The sequence below is a fragment of the Ascidiella aspersa genome, chromosome 4, assembly GCF_963924565.1.
Source record: "Ascidiella aspersa chromosome 4, kaAscAspe10.2, whole genome shotgun sequence".
In the NCBI taxonomy this organism is placed as follows: Eukaryota; Metazoa; Chordata; class Ascidiacea; order Phlebobranchia; family Ascidiidae; genus Ascidiella; species Ascidiella aspersa.
In genome coordinates, this window is record NC_139450.1 from 17,456,982 (window position 1) to 17,477,585 (window position 20,604).

The following is a 20,604-nucleotide window of genomic DNA, read 5'->3' on the forward strand; positions in this document are numbered from 1 at the left end:
ACCTTTTTTGCGAGGTGGAACGCTATAAAACTGAAATTTCGTCGCGGACCGACCTTAAGAACGACAATAAATTTTAAGTAAAGATAAATTTATTACAACTTTCTTCAACGCAAACTTTGAGCTTGTTTTGTCGCAAAGAGATGATCCAATCTGGCAGGGCGGCCCCTGGCCCGCCAAGCAATTCAACCCAGCCCGCGGCTCATTTCAATAAAACTTTGACTAGGACTTGTTATTTAATGAAATGACTTGATTTGAACTGAAGTTGTTTTGCAAATGTTGACAAAGACGTTTTAAAATGACTTGTTTAGACTTTAGAACACTGAATGTAGGGCGAAAGGTTGTCGTTCGATGTTATATCAATTAAGGACACAAACTCGAGTGGTTTCTGAGACCATTCTTTATTGTTAGAAATCTAATTTATACGGTTTCATTCTCAATTTATTATTTTTAGTTTTTCGTTGGATAATTTTAGACACTTAACTACCTAGCTGTAAATGTGTTGCGCTATTAGAGTTAGATTCGTTAGCGCAACAACTGTACACAAAGAGAGGGAATTTTGCTAGAAAAAACTTAGCATGACATTAAAGCCGTTTTACCAAAGCTGTCATGAGTATTTTAAATAGTGGAAAGATTTATTTATTTATTTTTGAGGTATAGTTTTTTTTGAAAATATAATTTGGTTGTATCAGTATAGCGAGACCAGTAGTTTCCTAGCACCTTTGTGTGGTTGGACCATTTTTGAATCTTTTTAAAGGTAACGTCACAAAGTTACGTCATCACATCTACCCTTAGGAGAGTTCCTGTTATCAGTCAAACACGAAATACTGAATATCAACATAATATATATATAGTTTAGGGAGAAAAGAATATATATATAGTTTGGGGATGCCCATGGCCTGATGCCTATTTCGCAAATGCACTAAAGTTGGCGTCTTTTGCGATTTTGACCACGTACGTAAATTTATTTATATTATTTTGTATTGATCTTGCGCATGCAAAGATGATGATCTCGCAAAATATTTCTGTGAAACCCCGGTTGGGATACCTGAGCTAGATTGTTTATCTAAGCTTAGATTTTTATTATGGTTGACAGTATTATTATTCGTGTTTTGTGGAAAGTTATTTTAAAAATCATCAGCTAAATATGTGTGCGTTCAATAATTTTGTAAAGTAAGTTAGATGTTATGATGTTTTTTTTCTTTCGTGGCCCATTTACGTTGCAAAAAAATTCTGTGGCCCAATAATTTTTTATGAAAGAAAAAAATGTAAAATAGGTTTAGAACAAAACACAGCAGAACATATTTCAAAACAGATTATTTGTTCAACCGTGCATTAGTGAGATACTTGCAGCTGAACAATAAATTTATATTCCTTTTTAATTCCTCCCCAAGCCATTATTCTTGTGAAATTAAGTATAGTGACACAAATGAAACTAAATCAAACTTTTTAAAATTGGTCTATGGCTCACCTCAAATGTTCTTATGTCCCACCAGTGAGCCATGGCCCACTGGTTGAGAACCGCTGTACTAGATATTGAAATTACTAAAAAAAACGTGTATTGTGCTTCCAAAATGCAAACAGTTTTTAAACAAAATTATTTACTTGAACCCAGGACTAGGTTTAATGTAGTTAAATGTACAAAAACTTTGCAAACGTATTTAACTATACGATTGTTGTTATAGCAGACTAACCTCTCCAGCTCAGTGTTCGTCCTACATTCATCTTTGCATGTTGTTTCTTGGTCAGTGCAGATATTTACTGTATTAGTTTCGATGTCCACATGGGTAGTTATTGTTGATTCAGGTTGCATTTGTGCCTGTTGTTTATTTGGATTGTTGCTTGGATTGAAAACAAGCTCTGTTATAGTTGTTTCATGATTATGTTTCGGAATTACTGTATTATCTTGACTAGATTTTTCATCAATCCCGTCAGGCCAAACATGGTCATATTCAGGATCAGGTAAACTATTGGTTAGGTCTTTTTGCATATGCTGAAGGCTTGCCACCCTGTCAGTTGCCTTTACAGCATCTCGATGTTGCATCTTAGCCTTAATAAGACGATTAAACTTTCGTGACGACGTTGGATTTGTTTTGATGACGGACTCATCAATTTGTTCCTTGGTCAGCGTTTTTTGCGGAACTGAACAGTTTGCGATTTTTGATGAGTTTTTGTTGATTTGAAAGGGACGCGCCTACATATAAAAAATATGCCACCGTTTAGTAAAATGGTAAATAACAACCGGTAGGTATGGAAATTCGTTACGTTTGAACTGTTTGACGCGACAACATTGATTCTTTCGTCGTGATGAAATGCAAGATCGCTTAGTCTTTCCAAACGTTCCATCCGTGTCCGCATTCGATGCAAAAGTCGATCGTTTCGTGCGCTTCTTGTCCTTTAATCAAAAAATGTTTAACTTTAACTTTTGTTGGCGTGTTTACATGAGGCAGCGCTTTTAAATTCTTATTAAACCGCGCACTTTGCCTGTTTGCCTCAGTGTATCAAATTTTATTGGAATAAAATGCAATCTACGATCGTAGTTTAATTTATATTCCGTCTTTTGATAAACTCATATAGGAGCTTGCGCTGCGAAAGTGTGCGGATATGTCAAACTGCAATCAATATAGAGTACATTAAGATTAATTACGTCTAAGGCTTAAAATCAAAAACAAAACAATTGTTCGTGCTTCTGCTTTTTTGTCTGAACTTTTAGTTTACCAGGAACAAAACGTTGGAGTTTAGATAGAACTCGCGCGTCGACCCACAAGTATGCCTTTGTTAAGATGCTAATAAAGATATTGTTTTAGAACGAAAAAAACTTGTTGCGAAACGGTTTTAAGAATGAAAATCATGAAATATTAAATATTAAATATCCTTATTTTAATTATATTTTTGTTATAAATCCGTTCTAAGGTGACACGAACTTTAAAGTAATATGTAAACTGTTAACTGTAGACGTAGGCTAATCTAGTTGTTTTACCAACTATATGAATAGAAGTTTTCAGTAATTGTCATACCTGGAAGTTTTTTTGCCTTGAGATGTATTCCCATCTATATAAAAATAGAAATAAGTATATCGTGAACTATTTGTAAGTGAATAGTTATCAAAGTTCGACAATCAGCTTTAACAGACGAGATTTTACAACAACCTATTGTTTCAAAAACAGTTGTTAATTTTATTGCTAGAATACCTTTGTGGATACGAGCCTCGTCTAACTTCATAGGACTCATATGAATAGAAGACAAATCTGAATCGCTAAAGCATCGCCGAGGCTGAAATGGTGATTCTGTGGCGCCAGATAGCGTATCGGTTGCTTGTGAAGTAACTTTGACCAGGCTCGTCGTAGAATTTTCAGAGGCATGGTGGTCGTAATGAGGTTGCAGATTACTTTATAGTTATAACAAAAACAAATATTCAATTAACTACCGAAAGAAACGTGCACATCCTGAATACAAATTAATGCCCTTAAAACTCACTTTGACATGATCAGTGTAAATAACTTAAATCCGTTTTTAATATGGTCAACTGTTATGTTTATCATTATGAAATTAAGTAACGCACAATTTGTTCCATTTTTATCACGTGATTTCTAAAGCTTTTTATTAAAATATTTTTTCTTTTGCTTTTTGTGGGGAATAAACATAAATGAGGATAGCAAAAAAGCATTTTATGTTGATATCAAATTGTGAATAATACTAAATGTTACAACAAATGGCTTTCATAATTAAACCTTGGATTGTCTTTAGAAGATGTTTCAGCTTTGTTGTCAGTAATGTAACATATCGTTCTATCCGGAGATAACTTTTTGGTCAAACCAGTTTGCTTTGCCAGTCGTAAACACTGTGCCATGTTGCGAACAGCGGACGAGTCAGAAATATAAGGGTAGTTGCGGGCGATTACGTCAGGAACCTAAAAACAATTCGACGTAAGTCGTACATGTTTAAAGTAAGTCGTACATGTTTGACATAAGTCGTACAGTCAAGTGATAAAAATATTACAAACTTTATATTTCGAAATAAGCTATGAATTTAAATTAAACAAATTAATTTCCTTAAAAAACATCTGAAAGAGTCTGAAATAGAAAATACCTTGTCTGTAGCACACCCAGTGATGACAAAAGATCTCCCAAAAAGAAGACTTTCCGAAAACGATGGCGATTTCTCATGAAGTTTTGGTCTGGGCACGTGAGCTAAATATGGCGCAAAATTCCACTAATATATTAGCTTATAAGCTGAAAGGGAAATTATTGTAAACGTAAAATCCTTTATATTCGTACCGGTAGTTTGTTGTTCGATGTTTTCCGTCTCGTGATGGATGTCCCTTTTCTTAGGTTCGCTGTCAAAATTGACAATGTGTATAGATGAACTTTTGTTTTCAGCATTGTTTTGACAATCTTCTGGTGTTCCTTGTACTATGTTCAAGGATATATTTTGCAATATCATAAAATAATCTATAATATGATCGTTATCATAAAGCGAGGCAATGTAAGCATATAATACCAACAAGTGCACGAAAACATGACAGAAAAGAAAATATATAACACAAAAGCACAATGAAAAATGTCCAAACAAGCCCTTTTCACCTTTTACCAGACTCCCAGTGGTTGCTACTTTCCCTACGAATGACGATTCTACAAATTTCGAATTTCTCTTTTGCTTTAGTTTAATCTCGTTTATGCCCGATGTTTCCGGGTTCGTGTATTGGTACGAAGCAGAGTCCCATTGGGGAACGCCGTTTTCAACAGGTATTTCCTCCCTGAAGAAATTATGTTATTAGTTAAAGTACAGTAAATAAATCAATAAACTTGGTTTCCACTTTTATTTGTTCTCTATTCCAAAACACCCATTTAAAGGCAAATATATAATGCCGACGAAGATATATATAAATGCAGATGCAATAATCGGGTGAAGCAAAGTACTTTTATTTTTTACCTGGTATGAATATGCACCAAGACCTTTCGTTGTTCAGACTTTCGTCTTGGATATCGGTCGTAGACGTTTATTTCGTAATCACCGCACTTAGTCGACTGTATAGCATTTTTATTCAGTTCGTCTTTCTTTGTGTCATTCAACAATTCTGTTCTGTTTGCTAAAGACTTTTCAAGCATCGAATTTGGTCTCGACTTCCTGCTGAATAAACTTTTAAAACTTAACATCGACCGACTGCGTCTCAAATGAGTTTTGCTAGGCGATATTGATTCGACTTCCCGGCTGTTATTTTGTTTCCTTTGCACAACGTCATCCGTTGAATTGGCGTTGACAGTTGACGGTTTGTGCCTTTTTCGGATTGGTTTTTGGGGTTTTGTTTTCGTTTTGCTCGCTGCAATGTCAACACGCAGCTCATCGGGCTTTTTCTCTTCCAAAACTTTGTTTATAGGACCACTGCTTAGTGTCAACACTGGGTCGTGTTTAAAGGGCGCAAAGGGTCTCGCGAATTCAGGTGGTCTTAAACTCATATTCAAAGGTGTTAGGGTATGATTGCAATTTTTCCTTACAGATTCTAGACAGTCTATAGAAGCAGACTTCGTACGTTGCAGCGGTGAAACGTCTTTAAGGGAGCTTGCTTTTTTGAGTTGCGAAACATATACTTTCGATGCTTTGGTTGGTGTATTTGGTTCCCGAAGTGAAACATCGTCCACTATAACGACACTCTCGTCAGGTACAGAGCAAGCCTGGAATAAAATATGCTTGTGTTCTGGTGATTTTGCTGAAGGTTGAAGCGTGATACCGGGGTCGGATTTGTGGCGCAAAACTTTCACAACTGATTTATCTTGTTTCGGTTTGCATTTGTCTTTTTTTGATCTAAAAACACTTTTCCACCAGGAATTTCGCTTTTTGGGTCTAATTGACTTCATAACACCATCACGGGTACATTCACAATCGTTTTGCTGTTTTCCCATCTTACTTTTTGTGAGAATTGAGCCCCTATTGGAATTTTCACTTCGAAATACATTTGATGCGTTATTTGAATTGTCAAAACCGCGGCCAGTCAGAAAACCGTAATTGTCGCTTCCGTTAAATGTGACAGCCATGAGGGCCAGAAATGTCAATTTATTTGATAATTAGAGCGATTTTCGATCAGATGGCACTCGGATCTTAAGCAAGCTGTTTCTGAAAAGAAAAAAAATGTGTAATAAAGTGTTTAATTGCTGGTTCTTCACAACTTTTTAGGAATAATACATAAAACGTTATTTTTCTTATTATTTATAACTTGTAGTTGCTAATTATGTGTACTTATAATAATATAGGTTTTTTATTATAAGCCAATTACGAAGTAGGCCTACTCATAAACAGAATTCTTTAAACACAAACCGTGCGTAATTTAAGAGCCCTCTTTAATCATGATGGCGTAAAGGAGTATCTCTTTTTGCCGAGGTATGTCTATAGCAGGCCAAGTGCCTTACACATTTTGACGGCTCGTCCTCTAAATGGGGACTCGCTGGCGTCATATATCGATCGGGAAGAAATCGACAAATGGTAGACACAGTAGCCCAAAATGTGTAATATTCACTGTTAAAAACCTATTTCAATCCTTTGTTTTCTAAACTAAAATAAACTAAGAATTATAAATCAAAACTGAGTAATACATGCGTATTATATAATTTATTTTATTGTAGCATCATTATGTAGCGATGGCCAGTAAACAAAGCCTTAACAACAAAACTGCACAAAAAACAGCAGACTAATGTCCGCGCACCTTTTCAAAATCATGTATATTTGACTGTTTTACCTATACTGTTGTAATAACCTGCTTGAACTACTGTGTGGTAATAAATTCACATAGAAAACAAATTGCCATAGCGGTGCTTTTTGTTGTAAAGCATTTTGAAAGGTTGCGCACTAAAACATTCTTGAGGCTTTTGTCTATTGATTAATTAATTATTATTATCGACAAAAAGCTTGGAGTACATTCTTGTGTAACAAATGGCACTTTTCGAAGACCATCTAAGAATATTTGTGCCAAAGCTTTTAAAATTTATTTCTGAAAAAGTGCGATATTGATTTTTTGCTAACGCCTGCTGATTATAAATCCTTGCTGTAATCTGATTAAAATTATGTTCTTTCTCTGGGCAAACAATAGCTCAAACTTGGCTATATATAAAGTACTTGAACTTTACTGTATAATAATCGTCTCGACTTAATGACATTTCTCTGTCTCAATTCTAATTTTATAACCTTTACAATAGTTTCCATCATTAGATATTAATTTTATTATAAGTTTAACACAGCGATTTTACAAATGTATTACATAAACTACTGGTGAGATACAAACCGCTTTCCGATCATGTGCTTATTTGAAAGATTTACGTTGGTGTTAAATTACACTAATTAACGTTTTTGCAATTTTTAGACCCAATGCAAAATCGTTTTATTACGCCTGACGTTGTGATCGACAATAGTTCTTCTGAACCCGGGTGGCACTCACCGATAGTTATAATATAACGTAAATGGTATAACACTACCAAAAATAGTTTTACTGCAACATACGTATTTATTTGCTCCAGCAGCCCTGTCTGTTCTGTTGAAGACATACATAATGTCCGTTGAAGGAGAACGCTGAACGGCACTTAGTCAGAGACTTAGCCCTGAGCACACTTGTCCAAAGTGAATAGCATTGTTTTCAGTCGATTTTTCGTGCTCAACAGCCGGATTGAAGAGAGCGTACTGTGATTAACAAAAAGTACCCTTTACGAGCCAAAGTAAGGGTGGGTTGCTACTGGCGGGCCAAAAATGTTAGTTAATTATGAGTGTTTATTTTTTTAACTAAATGTTTTAACAAGCAAGCATATAGTCGGATCAATTATACGTAATTAAATTAGAACACCGACTTGACTTTTTATAATTCATTGGTTTTGCGGGGGAGGGGATTCAGAGAACCTGATACGGGGGGACGTCATATCATATATAAAGCCATATATAGAAAGTGAAATAAAGCGCAATCAATATGCATATAAAATTAAGCCTAATCGCGTGAAGGGCAAAAATATGTTTTAAATAGACAAAAAGTTTAATTTAAAGATCTGATGAATTGCAAATTAAATCTATTTACAAGTATGATACTAATATTGTGCGAAATTCGAACGCTTGGACGTAATATTGTTAATCTCGTTACCAATGGGAAATCAAAAAATTATTTTTCGATCGGAAATCTAAATTATATATATATATAGATTTTTTTTTTCTTTTTAATAATTAAGATCACTTGTCTTATGAAGTCATGTTATGATGTAACCTTATAATGTCATACTCGAAATGTTTTATGCCAACCCAAAAGAAAACTTGGATCCGCCCATGGCTGTAATTTAGGCTACTTTGGTATTTTTCTATATAGTTAGTCAATGCAACTCCGTTAACATAATGAAGTTTGTCAACTGCTGCGCGTTGTCAAATACAGGTGTGACAAAATTATTTTTCATTGCGATTGACTGAAATATTTTTAGACCTTACGATCGACCAGTTCGTCAGTGCTGTAATGACCAGGGACGTACAGTCAGGGGAGGCAGGTGAGGCACTGCCTCACCTGTCAACATCTGGCAAAGCAAAAGATATATCAAGCAAAAGTTATATCAGTTATATCTCTACCGCAAATTTTACGTTTCTATACCTAAAGCGTGCTTCATTTTTTTTATTCTATTTCTGTTGCGTTACGGGCCTTTATTCATATCAAGCGTTAACGCGGTCAGATCATTGAAATACGCGAAGAAAGGCAGCGCCAAGCCGAGCCTCTCTTCAGATCACAAAAGTGCTATGCACTGCATTATGCGTGCCTTTTTGTTTCGTAAATTCTCTCAGAAAACATAATGAACGATTTAGCTATGATTTGAGGCATGCCTCAACATAGTTGCCATTCTAGATTATTTTAACCTAGATTTAGATGTTTTGGTTTGAATCTAGATGTAGGATTATACAAATCTAGATGTTGTAGGATTATACAATCTATATGTTAGATCTTTTTTTTAGATTATTATAAAAAAATATTGTATAATCTAAATTAGTGACAGATTCGCTATTGACGATAAATATTTCAGTAATTTTAAAAGTTTTTTTTTTTGCAAATTGAAAAAAAAAATGATGAGATATAGAATCGAAATTTCAGTAACTCGTCATGTTCAGTAAAATGTTTTATAAAGCAGAAATCTTAAATCTAAAGCATCAAGCACGTCCCTTTATGCAGCTTTATACGGCATTAAGCTTTTAATGTTGATGTTTTGACCAAAAGTATTGATATTTTCAAAAATCATTTTTAGATTATTTTTTAGATTTCTCCATAAAAATCTAGACGTTTTTAGATTATTTTTTTGGTAAATCTAGATGATTACTGTGAGAAAAAAATGGCAACTATGTGCCTCAATTGTGACGTCCCAGCTATGAAACCTTTCTTCGGTCAGCTTGAATGCCCACGTAATACGTGTACATTGACTTATTGTAGTGTAAAGCTCGATAGTTGAAGTCATAAATAAAGGCAGACCTGTTGCAAATTTTTTTTGCAGCCGACGACTGGACAAAAAAAATAACATGCAACTCTCAAAGAGATTGGTAAAAAACAGGTGGATGTGTGGCTGTCATAGGCGTAGCCAGGGGGTGCTCTGCTCACACAAAAATTTATAAATATTGTACTCTTAATAGAAATTTGTTTTGTAGCATTTATGACCAGTGCCACACCTTCAATTGTCATGTACTGTTACGTCATAAACGATGTATATTACGTTTGTTATGTTAATGCAGCTTTACTTCTGTTTAGTCATTTTGTTTTTGCTCTCTGAATGTTTTTTTGAGTTTTGCGCTAAAACTCAGTCAGTTGCTGCTCGAAACGGTTTGCTATCTTATTTATTTGTGTTCAATACGCAGTTCATACAATGACAAAATCTTTATTAGTACGATACCGTTTTTGTGGTTGTTAAAGATAAACGTGACTCGAAAAAATGTGTGCCTCAACATCTAGGAGCCTTACCGCACGTCACTGGTAACGACTTATTGACCGAAGTGCCTTTTTAAGTTGCAAATGACTTGACTTGACTAAAGTGGTTTTGGTAAAATGACTTGACTTAAGTCGTTTGAACCAATGGCTTGACTGGGATTTAAGTCATTGGGTCGAATTGCTTCAGTTAAAATCATGTGTTTTCATTTACCATTTTCTTATAAACCATAGAGCTATTTATCTCAAGATTTGCACGTAAATGATTAGATTGTAAATATGGCCATTTTTTGGTTATTTTTAGGTGAATTAATGCTCATAATCGGCACGTTTACAAATTTTTTTTTTTTTTTATAAACGTTTACCAATTTTTTTGGTCTCTCGTTTTATATATTTATATCAGTTATTTGACTTGGAGATGACTCGCTTTAATGATGACTTGACTGGTATTTGACTTGGGCAATTGATGATTTGGAATTTTTTTGAAAATACTTGACTGAGACTTAAATTATTTCACAAATGACTTGACTGGGAACAAACGTTACAATGCACCTTTTTTCTGAGACTCTTGTACTGATGTAAGCAAATTTATACTTCCACTTATCAAACATCGTGAGCGGAAATCTTAAGTGGAGTTATCTTGCACTTAAAAAAACTCGAAAGAAGGTTCCCATTTACATTATTATTGCAAAAAACAACTACTGTTTGCCTACATTCCAAGTCAGCGATATGAAGTTCAGTATGGTACGTCATAATGTGCTTCATTAGGCTTGCCCAGACCAAAGAGATTATAACCATTAGGACAATCTCTTACTTTTACCTTTGAGCAATGCATTATACTTTCGACAGCCGTCATGGTCTGATGCATATTAATGTACGCTTTTGGCGTAATTTGTTGTTTAATGACCCCTAACAGTGGCGTAGCCAGCCGAAAATGTTTTTTGGGGTCCAAAAAGTTTGAACTTTTTCGTTTAGATTTTGCCATTGTATTAATTACCGTAACAAACACAAAAAAATTTGTTAGCAAACCGTTTCGAGAAGCAAACTAACTGAGTGTTAACGCAATACTCAAAAAAACTTTCAAATAGCAAAAACTGAGTAAAAGTAGTAAAACTATAGTAATGCATAGAAAACGTCATATTAACTACATCGTTTGTGACGTAACATTGCATGACAATTTAAGGGGTACGTGACATGCCTGTGATCGACTGTTGTGGTAGTCCTCATAAATGCTACAAAACAAATTATTAAGAGTAAATTATTTATAAATTTGGGGAGGGGACATTTCTATTTGGTACGTAGAAAGTAAAGCAGAAAAAAACAGTTTGTCCTCATGGTTGAAATCTCTTTGCCCAGACACATAATCGGCCATTCATGTGGTCGACAAACAGTTACTGTAATGACATGACCAGTTTTTTTTTTACATAACGTATCCGTTAGCTAACCGGTACGAATAAAGATGTTTAATACAAGCTGGTAGCCAACGGACCAACGCCTACTATGTATAGACAGATAGATTTAAATTCATTTCGGAACAATCGTATCTACATACAAAAATTGAAATAAAACAAGCGTCCGTATTTTCCAGGGGTCGGTGTCTATTAAGACATTTAGTCAGCTTCCCCCTGGCTGTGATTAAATTCGTGTTAAGCATTTTACAAGAAAAAAATGCCAAAAAAATACATTACAAAAATAATTATTTTTAAATAACTGACAAATAAAAATATAAAACAAAATACATTATACAATACAATACAATATTATATTAAACAAAATTAACGCTATATCTGAAACATGTTTAACATTTTACGCTACTCGTGTTGATTGAATTTATCCAAAGAGATTATAATAATCTCTTTGAATTTATCCAAGTGTATGGCGTGTTTTTCGTTCTAATCATATACATATTGCTTAAAGAAGGCTCTTTTTATAATTTATTTTTACCAGCTCAGATCTGGCAATCGACCAGTCGATCGCGATCGACGTGTTGACCACCTCTGAATGGCAGCCCGCTAAGCTTAGCACGCAGCTAAAAAATTGGAAATAGGCTCATTAGTATTTTTAAAGCGTCTTTAGTAACAAATAAGCACAAATCGACATCTTAGAAATAGGCAGTAAATGGTAACTCCGAGTAAAGAGATTATTATAATCTCTTTGCTCTGGATTTAGTCAACTCTTTGTGGTTGAGGCTCGCTTCGGTTGGATAAAGAAATAGTTTTGAATTGTCATCACAGCAAGCGAGCAAAGCAATTTTTTTATTCGTTTATTTTGCATTTTGCTGAAACCAGAGTTTCAGTAGTATCTCAATTTAAACCCTAGATTCCCATTTTTGCAGCAATGTTAAGTATATTTAAAATTGATAACTAGTAGAAAAATGCATTTTAAACGCGTAGTTAATCAACCGTGAAGGTATTTTGTTACCATAGCGACGTGCCAGACAAGCAGTTGTTGCTGTGGATTCAACCTTTTAGCTTAAAAGAAAATACTTGATCAGACAAGTAAAGCTCAAGCGCAAAACTTTTCTAATAAATTAATTTTCCTCAGAACGATTTAAACCAAGTTATTCTGTGTAGAAAACTTGCAAGGCACCTTATAATGTGTTCAGAAGATGACATTCCTAGGCTTGAATTATTATCCACTATTGGATTTAATGGCCAAGTCAATGGAGGACTAGTAATACATCCAGACAAGTGAGTATTTCCGTTCGGAGGTTTAATTGTTAACATTATTTCATTTAGGGTACGATTTAGCGTTTGGGGTTGGTTGGGTCAAGTATTATTATTTTATTTATTCTCCCATAATTATATCCTCCTGGCTATTTCAATTTTAACAACTCGTTGCAGTGCTGTAAAAAAATGTGGTAGGATTCTAGACCAGCGCCTTATATGAGCGTAAATTTTAACCATAAAAATACAGTGACTTCTGTCTACCTTAATTTTTGCGATTTTTGAAAAAAAATTGATGTTTTTATATTATTATGATATTTTTTGCCTATTTTTGTAACAAATTAATATTGGATGATATTTATAACTCCCTATAGCCCTACACTATCCTAGTTTATGCATAAAAAACTAAAAAATCAAATGCATTTTATTTACTGGTCTGTCAAAATGAATTATTTTTCCTGCGTGAGATTTATTCCTCAAAGTTGTGCAAAGTTCTCCAAGGTCACAGTTTGAACATCACACTTAAGTGCCCCCATGTTATGGAAATCACCTTGGAATTTGATAAGCAAACTTAAGTCAGAAAATTTAAGTCATGCATACAGATATTGTATAGCAAACATTTAATGAAAAGTTGATACAGTGCTTTTTCTATGTGTTGCATTTGGGACTTATTATAATGATTCAAATACCTCAAATAAGGTCTTTATTTCTCATAGTCTTAACTTAAGTTTCAAAATTTGGGATGTCCAAGTAGAATTTCATTGGATTCTAGAATAAAAAAAGTTTCAAAATTTGGGATGTCCAAGTAGAATCCCATTGGATTCTAGAATAATGAAAGTTTTTAATCTAGAATAATGAATCCAGATTATCAAATCCTGGTATATTTTTATTGTAATAAAATAATCTTTTGAAATGTTTAACATTCCAAACAACTGCTGTTCGAAGCAGTTGTGTAAACTGTAATGCATAAATTCATAAACCCAAAACATTAAACATGATAAAAACACCAGGTTGTTGCCAAAGCTTGATTTTTTTATAATATGACTAATAACAACAGTTTATATAGTTTCCGCTTGTATAATGCACCTTGATGAACTTTTTAGCAAATTGCTGTGTGTCAGTTCTACATACATAAATAATCTGTTATGCAGCACTGTGCTGCACAGAATATTAAGTTACTTCTGCCAGTAATGCATGACCAATACTTGAAAGTTAAGCTGTATTGAACCTTGCTGAATATTGGCCTAAAGACGAACTTGAGTAACCTCATAGCACATTTTATTCAGGGCCAGCATGCTTTACAAAGAATGTTACTTTTGCAACCTAATGAATTTAAGAAAATTTCAAACACTGTACTTGGCATTACTCATTAGTTGCTTTCCTAATACATACCTAATAATTGGGCAAAGATTATTGGCAAGTTATGGGTACATTTAAAGCAAGCACTATAAATGTGTTGCCGCAGCGACAGGTATTTATCCAAACTTGTACAATTAGGCGCTTCGAATTTGAATCATAGGATTCCATATTCTACTTTAAACATTCTCAAAAAAAAAATTTTAAACAAACCACAAAGTTATTGGTTAACTTTTCAGAGAACATATGGTTTACCCCCTTGGCAACACAATATGCATACGGAATCTTAACACCAATAAGCAAGACTGCCTTACTGGCCACAACAACAATGTATCCTGTCTTGTTATTTCAAAAAGTGGAAGATACATTGCATCTGGACAGGTAGTAGCAAATACCTTGTACCATTGTTTTTGTTGATTTTGTTGGTAGCAACTTTATTCTTAAACAAAATAAATTATACGCAACAAAAAATTGAAATTTCCTCATTCTACATTGTTTTACAACAATTAAGGTGTAATTTTTATTTTACAATTTAAAAAAATACATTTTATTTATTTGTTTATTTGGTTTAGTTTTTGTAAAGTCTTTAAATTTAATAAAATATCTATTTAATTATTTGAATTTAAATATGTTGTCCGAAATATTTCACCTTTTCGTGTTTTGTTTGAAACAAATACTTATATTAAATATTTATTTGTAAAATTGTTTTTGCAGGTTACCCATATGGGTTTCAAAGCTGACATCATTGTTTGGGATTTTGAGAAACGCTGCTTAAAATATCGTCTCCAATTGCACAAAGTCAAAGTTGAGGCTTTGGCTTTTTCACCTAATGATTTATATCTTGTGTCGTTAGGTGGACAAGATGACAACTCTGTTGTAGTGTGGAACTTACAAACTGCTGAAGCTGTTAGTAATAGAAAAGCAAAAATTAAAATAGAACAATATTTTAATATTTAATGATGGTTAGTGCAACTTTGTTTTATCGCCAGTGCTTTACTTCTTATTTTAAGGTAGTCTTAAAAAAGTAGATTGAAAATACAAACAACTTCACAGGTTATTGTCAGATTGTCACCTTAGTTATGTTCCCACTATGTAGGTATGTGGATCCCCCGCTGCAGTGCAGTCAGCAGGAACAACCTTTACTGTTAAGTATGCCAGCAAAAGTGACAATATTTTTGTTACTGCTGGTGATGGAACTCTTCGTGTCTGGGAATTGGATTTAGCTAATCGCAAGATTCGACCACTTGAGTGCAACATGGGCCAACTGAAGCGCATTGTCAAATGTGTTGAGGTATTCATATTACAGGATAAATATTTAGTACCCTTTTTTTACTAACATTTTAGTCTATATTAATTTCTATACAATGTTTTAATTTAAATTTGTTGTTGCAGGGTCATAATTTTTTGTTTACAAAAAGTTTGTCAAATTTTAAGAATTTTATTATTTTTAAGGTCGATGATGATGACATGTTTTTCTACTGTGGAACCACCAGTGGTGACATTTTAAAAATAAACATGAAAACCAAGTTTGTTGCTACAAATGGTCCAGCCAAGGGAAAGTTCAGTCAAGGAATTGCAGATATAAAGGTTTTTATAAATAATTTATTTTTTGTTAGTTCATTGCACTACAACAGGTTTGCCGTGAGATCTTGTTTTAAGCATAAGGTTCATATCGAACTTTGTTTTTTGCTTCAGATAGTTGTGTCTTTTGTTTGGGCTAATGTATTGAACCATATTTGCTGTGCCTTTTTTGGTGAGTATTTGCAATTATCCCATTTCTTTTTTTGATAATATGCTACAGAATTTTGTTTTTTTTAATTATTTTTACCTTGTATTACCCTAAAAAAATAGCTGATTTGTGTTCCAACGTTCGAAAAAATCAACAAGTGACTGACAAACGATAAGAAACTAATGCAATACTTCATAAAACAATCCTAGTTAAGTTGGTGTTTTCCTAATAGGTCAAAATTTGTCATTTTTGAGGTCAAAAGATATTCGCCCTACTCATAACACACCACAGCTCATTTATTTTTTAGATTGGCTAGGTGTTAGTTTGGAGAGGTGTTTGCAACATAACATTACATAGACAGTGTTGATTCAATAGCTTTTATAGCGTTGAAGTTGTCAAAACTTTCATTTTAGAGGATCCAATGATATATATGACGCCTTTGGACTAGAACGATTTTTTCAAAATTAAAAAGACATTCTAGAAGGCAAAATTCATGTTCACTTTGAGTGGGATTTTTTTCATTTTTGTAGTTGAAATTGGCAAAAATACTAGTTATGTGCCCTCTCCCCCGGATCCGTCCCTGCTCGCTACACCCGTTTTATAAATGTTGTAACAAAAATAAAAATAAAGAATACAAAAGATAACAAAAAGTTTGAGATGGAATTAATAACACTTGGCCCACCTAAACCCAAACGCTTACCCGAATCCTAACTTAAATAATGTGCGTTAATTTAATAATTATATGGACGCTGGGGGAAAAGCCCAAACTCACGTGGGCATAAGATAATTTCTTGTCCAGCGTACATAGGATTGTTGCGTCACGAATTGGTGTATTGGGACCTAATGTGCTTATGTAATTATTAAATCAACGCACATTATTTGGGTTAGGGTACTGGTTAGCGTTTGGGTTAATGGATTAGGGTGGGTCAAATATTAATAAACTTAATTTTCTTATGCAGATTAAGTCAAATTAGTGCATTGTCCAAGACCTTAAGGTCCTAAAGTCGGACTTTTTAATACTTTGGATGCACTAATTGTCGTAGACCTTTTTGCTTAGAACTGCACTAATTTATGACGGATCGGGTTTTAATAAACATTTGAAACTATTGATTTTTGCCGTTAAAATGTAAACTTTTAGCAATGTGTCTCTGATAAAATTTAAAATAAAAAAATAAGCATTCATAACTAATACAGAAATTACTAAAAAATTAATTACTTTATATTTGCACATAGATATTAAAAACAGGAAATCTTATAATCGGAGCTGGTGATGGAACTATCGCATTGGTTGGTGGAGAAAAATATAAAATTTTACGGCAAGGCAAAAATAAGTTACGTGGAGCAGTCACATCTATTGCTCTTCGTGGACAAGGTCACCAATTCTTTGTTGGAACAAACCAAGCGCAAATATACAGGTCTGGTTATTCAACACGTTTCCGTTAAAAAGTATATCTGAATCTAGGTATGATCGTGATCATATAAACTATGAACATATCTGTAAGCAGTTTAACAACATAATAATAATTTTATTGTTTTTTTAAGGTTCAACTTTGTGGACTTCACAGAGGATTTGGTAATGTCCGCACATTACAAAGAAGTGTTGGATGTTGCCTTTCCTTTGGGTTACTCGGATCTGGTGGCCACTTGTTCCGGCAACGACATTAGAATCTGGAACACCTGCACTTTCAGGGAAATTCTACGTATCGATGTGCCCAACATGACTTGCAAAGCCATTGAGTTCATGCCTGTAAGTTGGCGAGTGCTAGTTTGAACTTTAACCACATTATTCCGAAATACTGCTGCATGTCGTTAAAGAACGGTAGCAACTTCGCTACTTATAAAGTTTTGCAATATATAGTATACAGTTGTACTGATGACATAATTTTCCGATGCTGTTTTTGCGAATGCAACTTCCTTCTATATGGCATGCTTATTTGTGACTATAGAATTATAATAAAGTAGTCACAAACAAGCATACTTTTCGAACAAAGTTGGGTACATTTAGCTGTAGCACGATCCATTACCAACTCGTCTCGTAATTTCAGTTTTAGTTTCGAATAGCTGCATTTGATTTTAGATCATGAATGAAATTTCTATATTAATTTGGTATCGGATCTGCACTGATACAACCCTAGTCTTGGACGAGTATCAATACTATGACTTGGTATTGGGTATCGGCTCCGATCCGATATTTTTGGACATCCCTGATTTATAAACCAAAATGTACTTTACTTATAGGACGGTCGCTCACTGGTAACGGCCTGGGACGATGGCAAGATTCGAGTCTACCTACCGCAGTCCGGCAAGCTGGCATACCTGATTCCCAATGCGCATAACTCTGGCGTAACAGCCATCGCCACCACGTCCAAAAGTGACCGCATTATTTCTGGAGGTGGAAAAGGCAAGGTAGTTTTGCGCGAAATATTCAATAGCTTTTGGATTTATAAAACAAACTATCTTACAGTAAAGGTAGAAAAAGAGAGGATAAAAAAGATACATTTGGGGAACGAATTCTTTAATTATTTCATTTTCCATTTTCTTTGTATGCTTTGTCATTTTTCAATGTTTAACAATTTCCCCATAACAAATTTTCGTTTTTTGCATGTTAACTGTTGTTACGAACGAAATACAGATTTTTTGTATCGGCAATACACAACACAATTTAGTTTTTTTGTATGTACAATACCAAAGACTTTGTAAATAAAAATAACGGTTGAAGTTTTAAAGCAAATGGCTTAGGGCATCTTAAAATGGCTGGTATTCAACACTGATTTATTAAATTTTCCCCAACCGAAATTTTTCTGGAATATTTGTAAAACGTAATTATTCAACAAATATTATTAACAAATCAGGTTCGTGTCTGGGATATTTTTCCGAAAGAGCGACACTTTAAGGAGCTTAACAAGGAGCACAAGTCCGAAATAACTTGCATCAAGGTAAGTTATTTAGTGGAGCACTTGATCGTTATTTCTCAAGTATATTGGTTACTAAAGCATAATTTTTAACGATTGCAAATGTGCAAATAAAATATATATATCTATCTAAAGACATTCGTTCTTGTACTACAATATCAGTATGTTTAGTTGTAGATGAATTTTATAGGTTTCAAAAGAAGACATTCGATGCGTAACAGCGTCATCCGATGGGACTTGCATAATTTGGGATCTCAATTCGTACCAACGTCTACAGATGGTGATGGCCAACACCCTCTTTAAGTGCGCTGTCTATCATCCGCAAGGACACCAAGTAAGTAAAGCACCGAAACGTGGAATAGAATAAACATTTTTTGCGTTAGAATAAAGTGTCTAGTAATCCAAACTTCGAAGCATCGGTTGAAATAGTATGTTTTTTTTTTTGTTTTCTGGTATAGATACTCACGTCCGGAACAGACCACAAGATAGCATACTGGGAGTGCTTAGATGGCAGCCAAATTCGTGAGATAGTGGGCTCTATTTCCGGTTCTATTAACGGGATGGACATTTCAAAAGACGGCAGACAGGTTATTACAGGAGGCGATGACAAACTTATCAAGGTGATCAACAGTTTCATTGTCTAAAAAATACAAATCAAATAAAATATATGAAAAAAGGTCTTGTAATTAATTTTTGACGCGTTGATAAGGTGTTTTTTCCTATTTTGTTTCCAATAGAATGTTCTCCATTTTTTTTATAAAAAACATAAAATGATTGAAATGACCAAACATATCATAAAAAATAGTGAACATGTTAAAAACAAATTTCAACAAACTTGTGGATAAGCAACAATTGCACCTATAGGATATTTGTAAAATTTCGGCAAGCGTTGCCAATCGGGTTTGTGCCGCAAACTCGTTGGTTTATGGGAGTTCGGGATTGCTTGCACGTTTTTTCTCTAAATCTCCATAACTTTTATGGTAAAACGCACATGTAAATATATTTTGCTTCATTAAAAATACCAATTATTTGTCGATGGGGTTATTTAAATAAATCTGTGAATCCTTTCAGTAAATCAGACATTCATTAAAAACAGTCCAACTGAAAAGTACCGAAATGTTTAAACCTGGTATGTTCGGTCATGCAGGTTGTTATTTCGTACAACGTGCTTTTGACCTACGAGACATTCTGTTTATTTAACAAATTTTTAAAATCGAAACTATATACAGCAAAATCCAATAGTTCTAAGCATGTACAAGTTGGTTAAGACGTGTTTTATTGTAAAAAGGCTAACTAAAAATCTTAAAGCGGCCATTTACCTCTTTGTTCAACGTAAACCAACGCTTTGTCGTTGGAAAGAACTATTATCAGTGTAATTGCCTACCAAAATAATGAAAGAATCACGGACCTTTTCTTGGTGGTTTATTTTTGCATCAAAATTCTGATTACCACAGCCTCTGTCCATGGTAATTTATTAGTAGAAAGATCAATATTAAGAAAAAAGTTACGAAAAATCGTGGTGTAACATAACGATTGCTAGGTTTTTATTAAATAAGTAAATTTTGCACAAGTAAGACTGATATTAATGGTATTACAATGCCCTATCGTTTCGGGAAACGCCTTGTCTGATGTATCGCGGCGTACGCAGTATACCCGGTCTCCCATACTCTTTATTTAAATAGCCACCGAAAAATCCAATTTTGTTACAGATGTGGGATTATGACGCTGGTGCAGCCACTCACGTCGGCCAGGGCCACAGCGGAAACATTAAGCGAGTCTTGATGTGCCCTAACGAACGTTTTATCGTTAGTGTGAGTGATGACGGCGCCATTCTTATATGGCGTTACCCTCACAACTGATAACTTTCGACCATGGTTTGGGGTATGGAAGCTGGCGACTATTTACCCATTTTTACGTGTCACTATTTTGCGATATTTCATTTGCCTGTGAATAAATGTTAATGAAATTTTATCGTCATGTTAAGTATATATGTGTTTTCGATTTTATATTTGTTGCTGTTGATTTTTT

The 20,604-nt window shown here is 34.1% G+C and overlaps 1 protein-coding gene across 1 annotated transcript; it reads left to right on the forward strand.

Annotated features, from left to right (window-relative positions):
- The first annotated feature begins 12,371 nt into the window (after nucleotides 1-12,371).
- On the forward strand, nucleotides 12,372-20,598 carry LOC146148463 (cilia- and flagella-associated protein 52-like). The gene is made up of 12 exons (XM_083388586.1): nucleotides 12,372-12,603; nucleotides 14,175-14,316; nucleotides 14,650-14,841; nucleotides 15,032-15,226; nucleotides 15,388-15,522; nucleotides 16,898-17,079; nucleotides 17,207-17,411; nucleotides 17,903-18,070; nucleotides 18,517-18,600; nucleotides 18,767-18,910; nucleotides 19,035-19,196; nucleotides 20,286-20,598. The coding sequence occupies exons 1-12, from the start codon at nucleotides 12,509-12,511 to the stop codon at nucleotides 20,433-20,435; spliced, it is 1,854 nt and encodes a 617-aa protein (XP_083244712.1). The 5' UTR covers nucleotides 12,372-12,508; the 3' UTR covers nucleotides 20,436-20,598.
- Nucleotides 20,599-20,604: the final 6 nt, after the last annotated feature.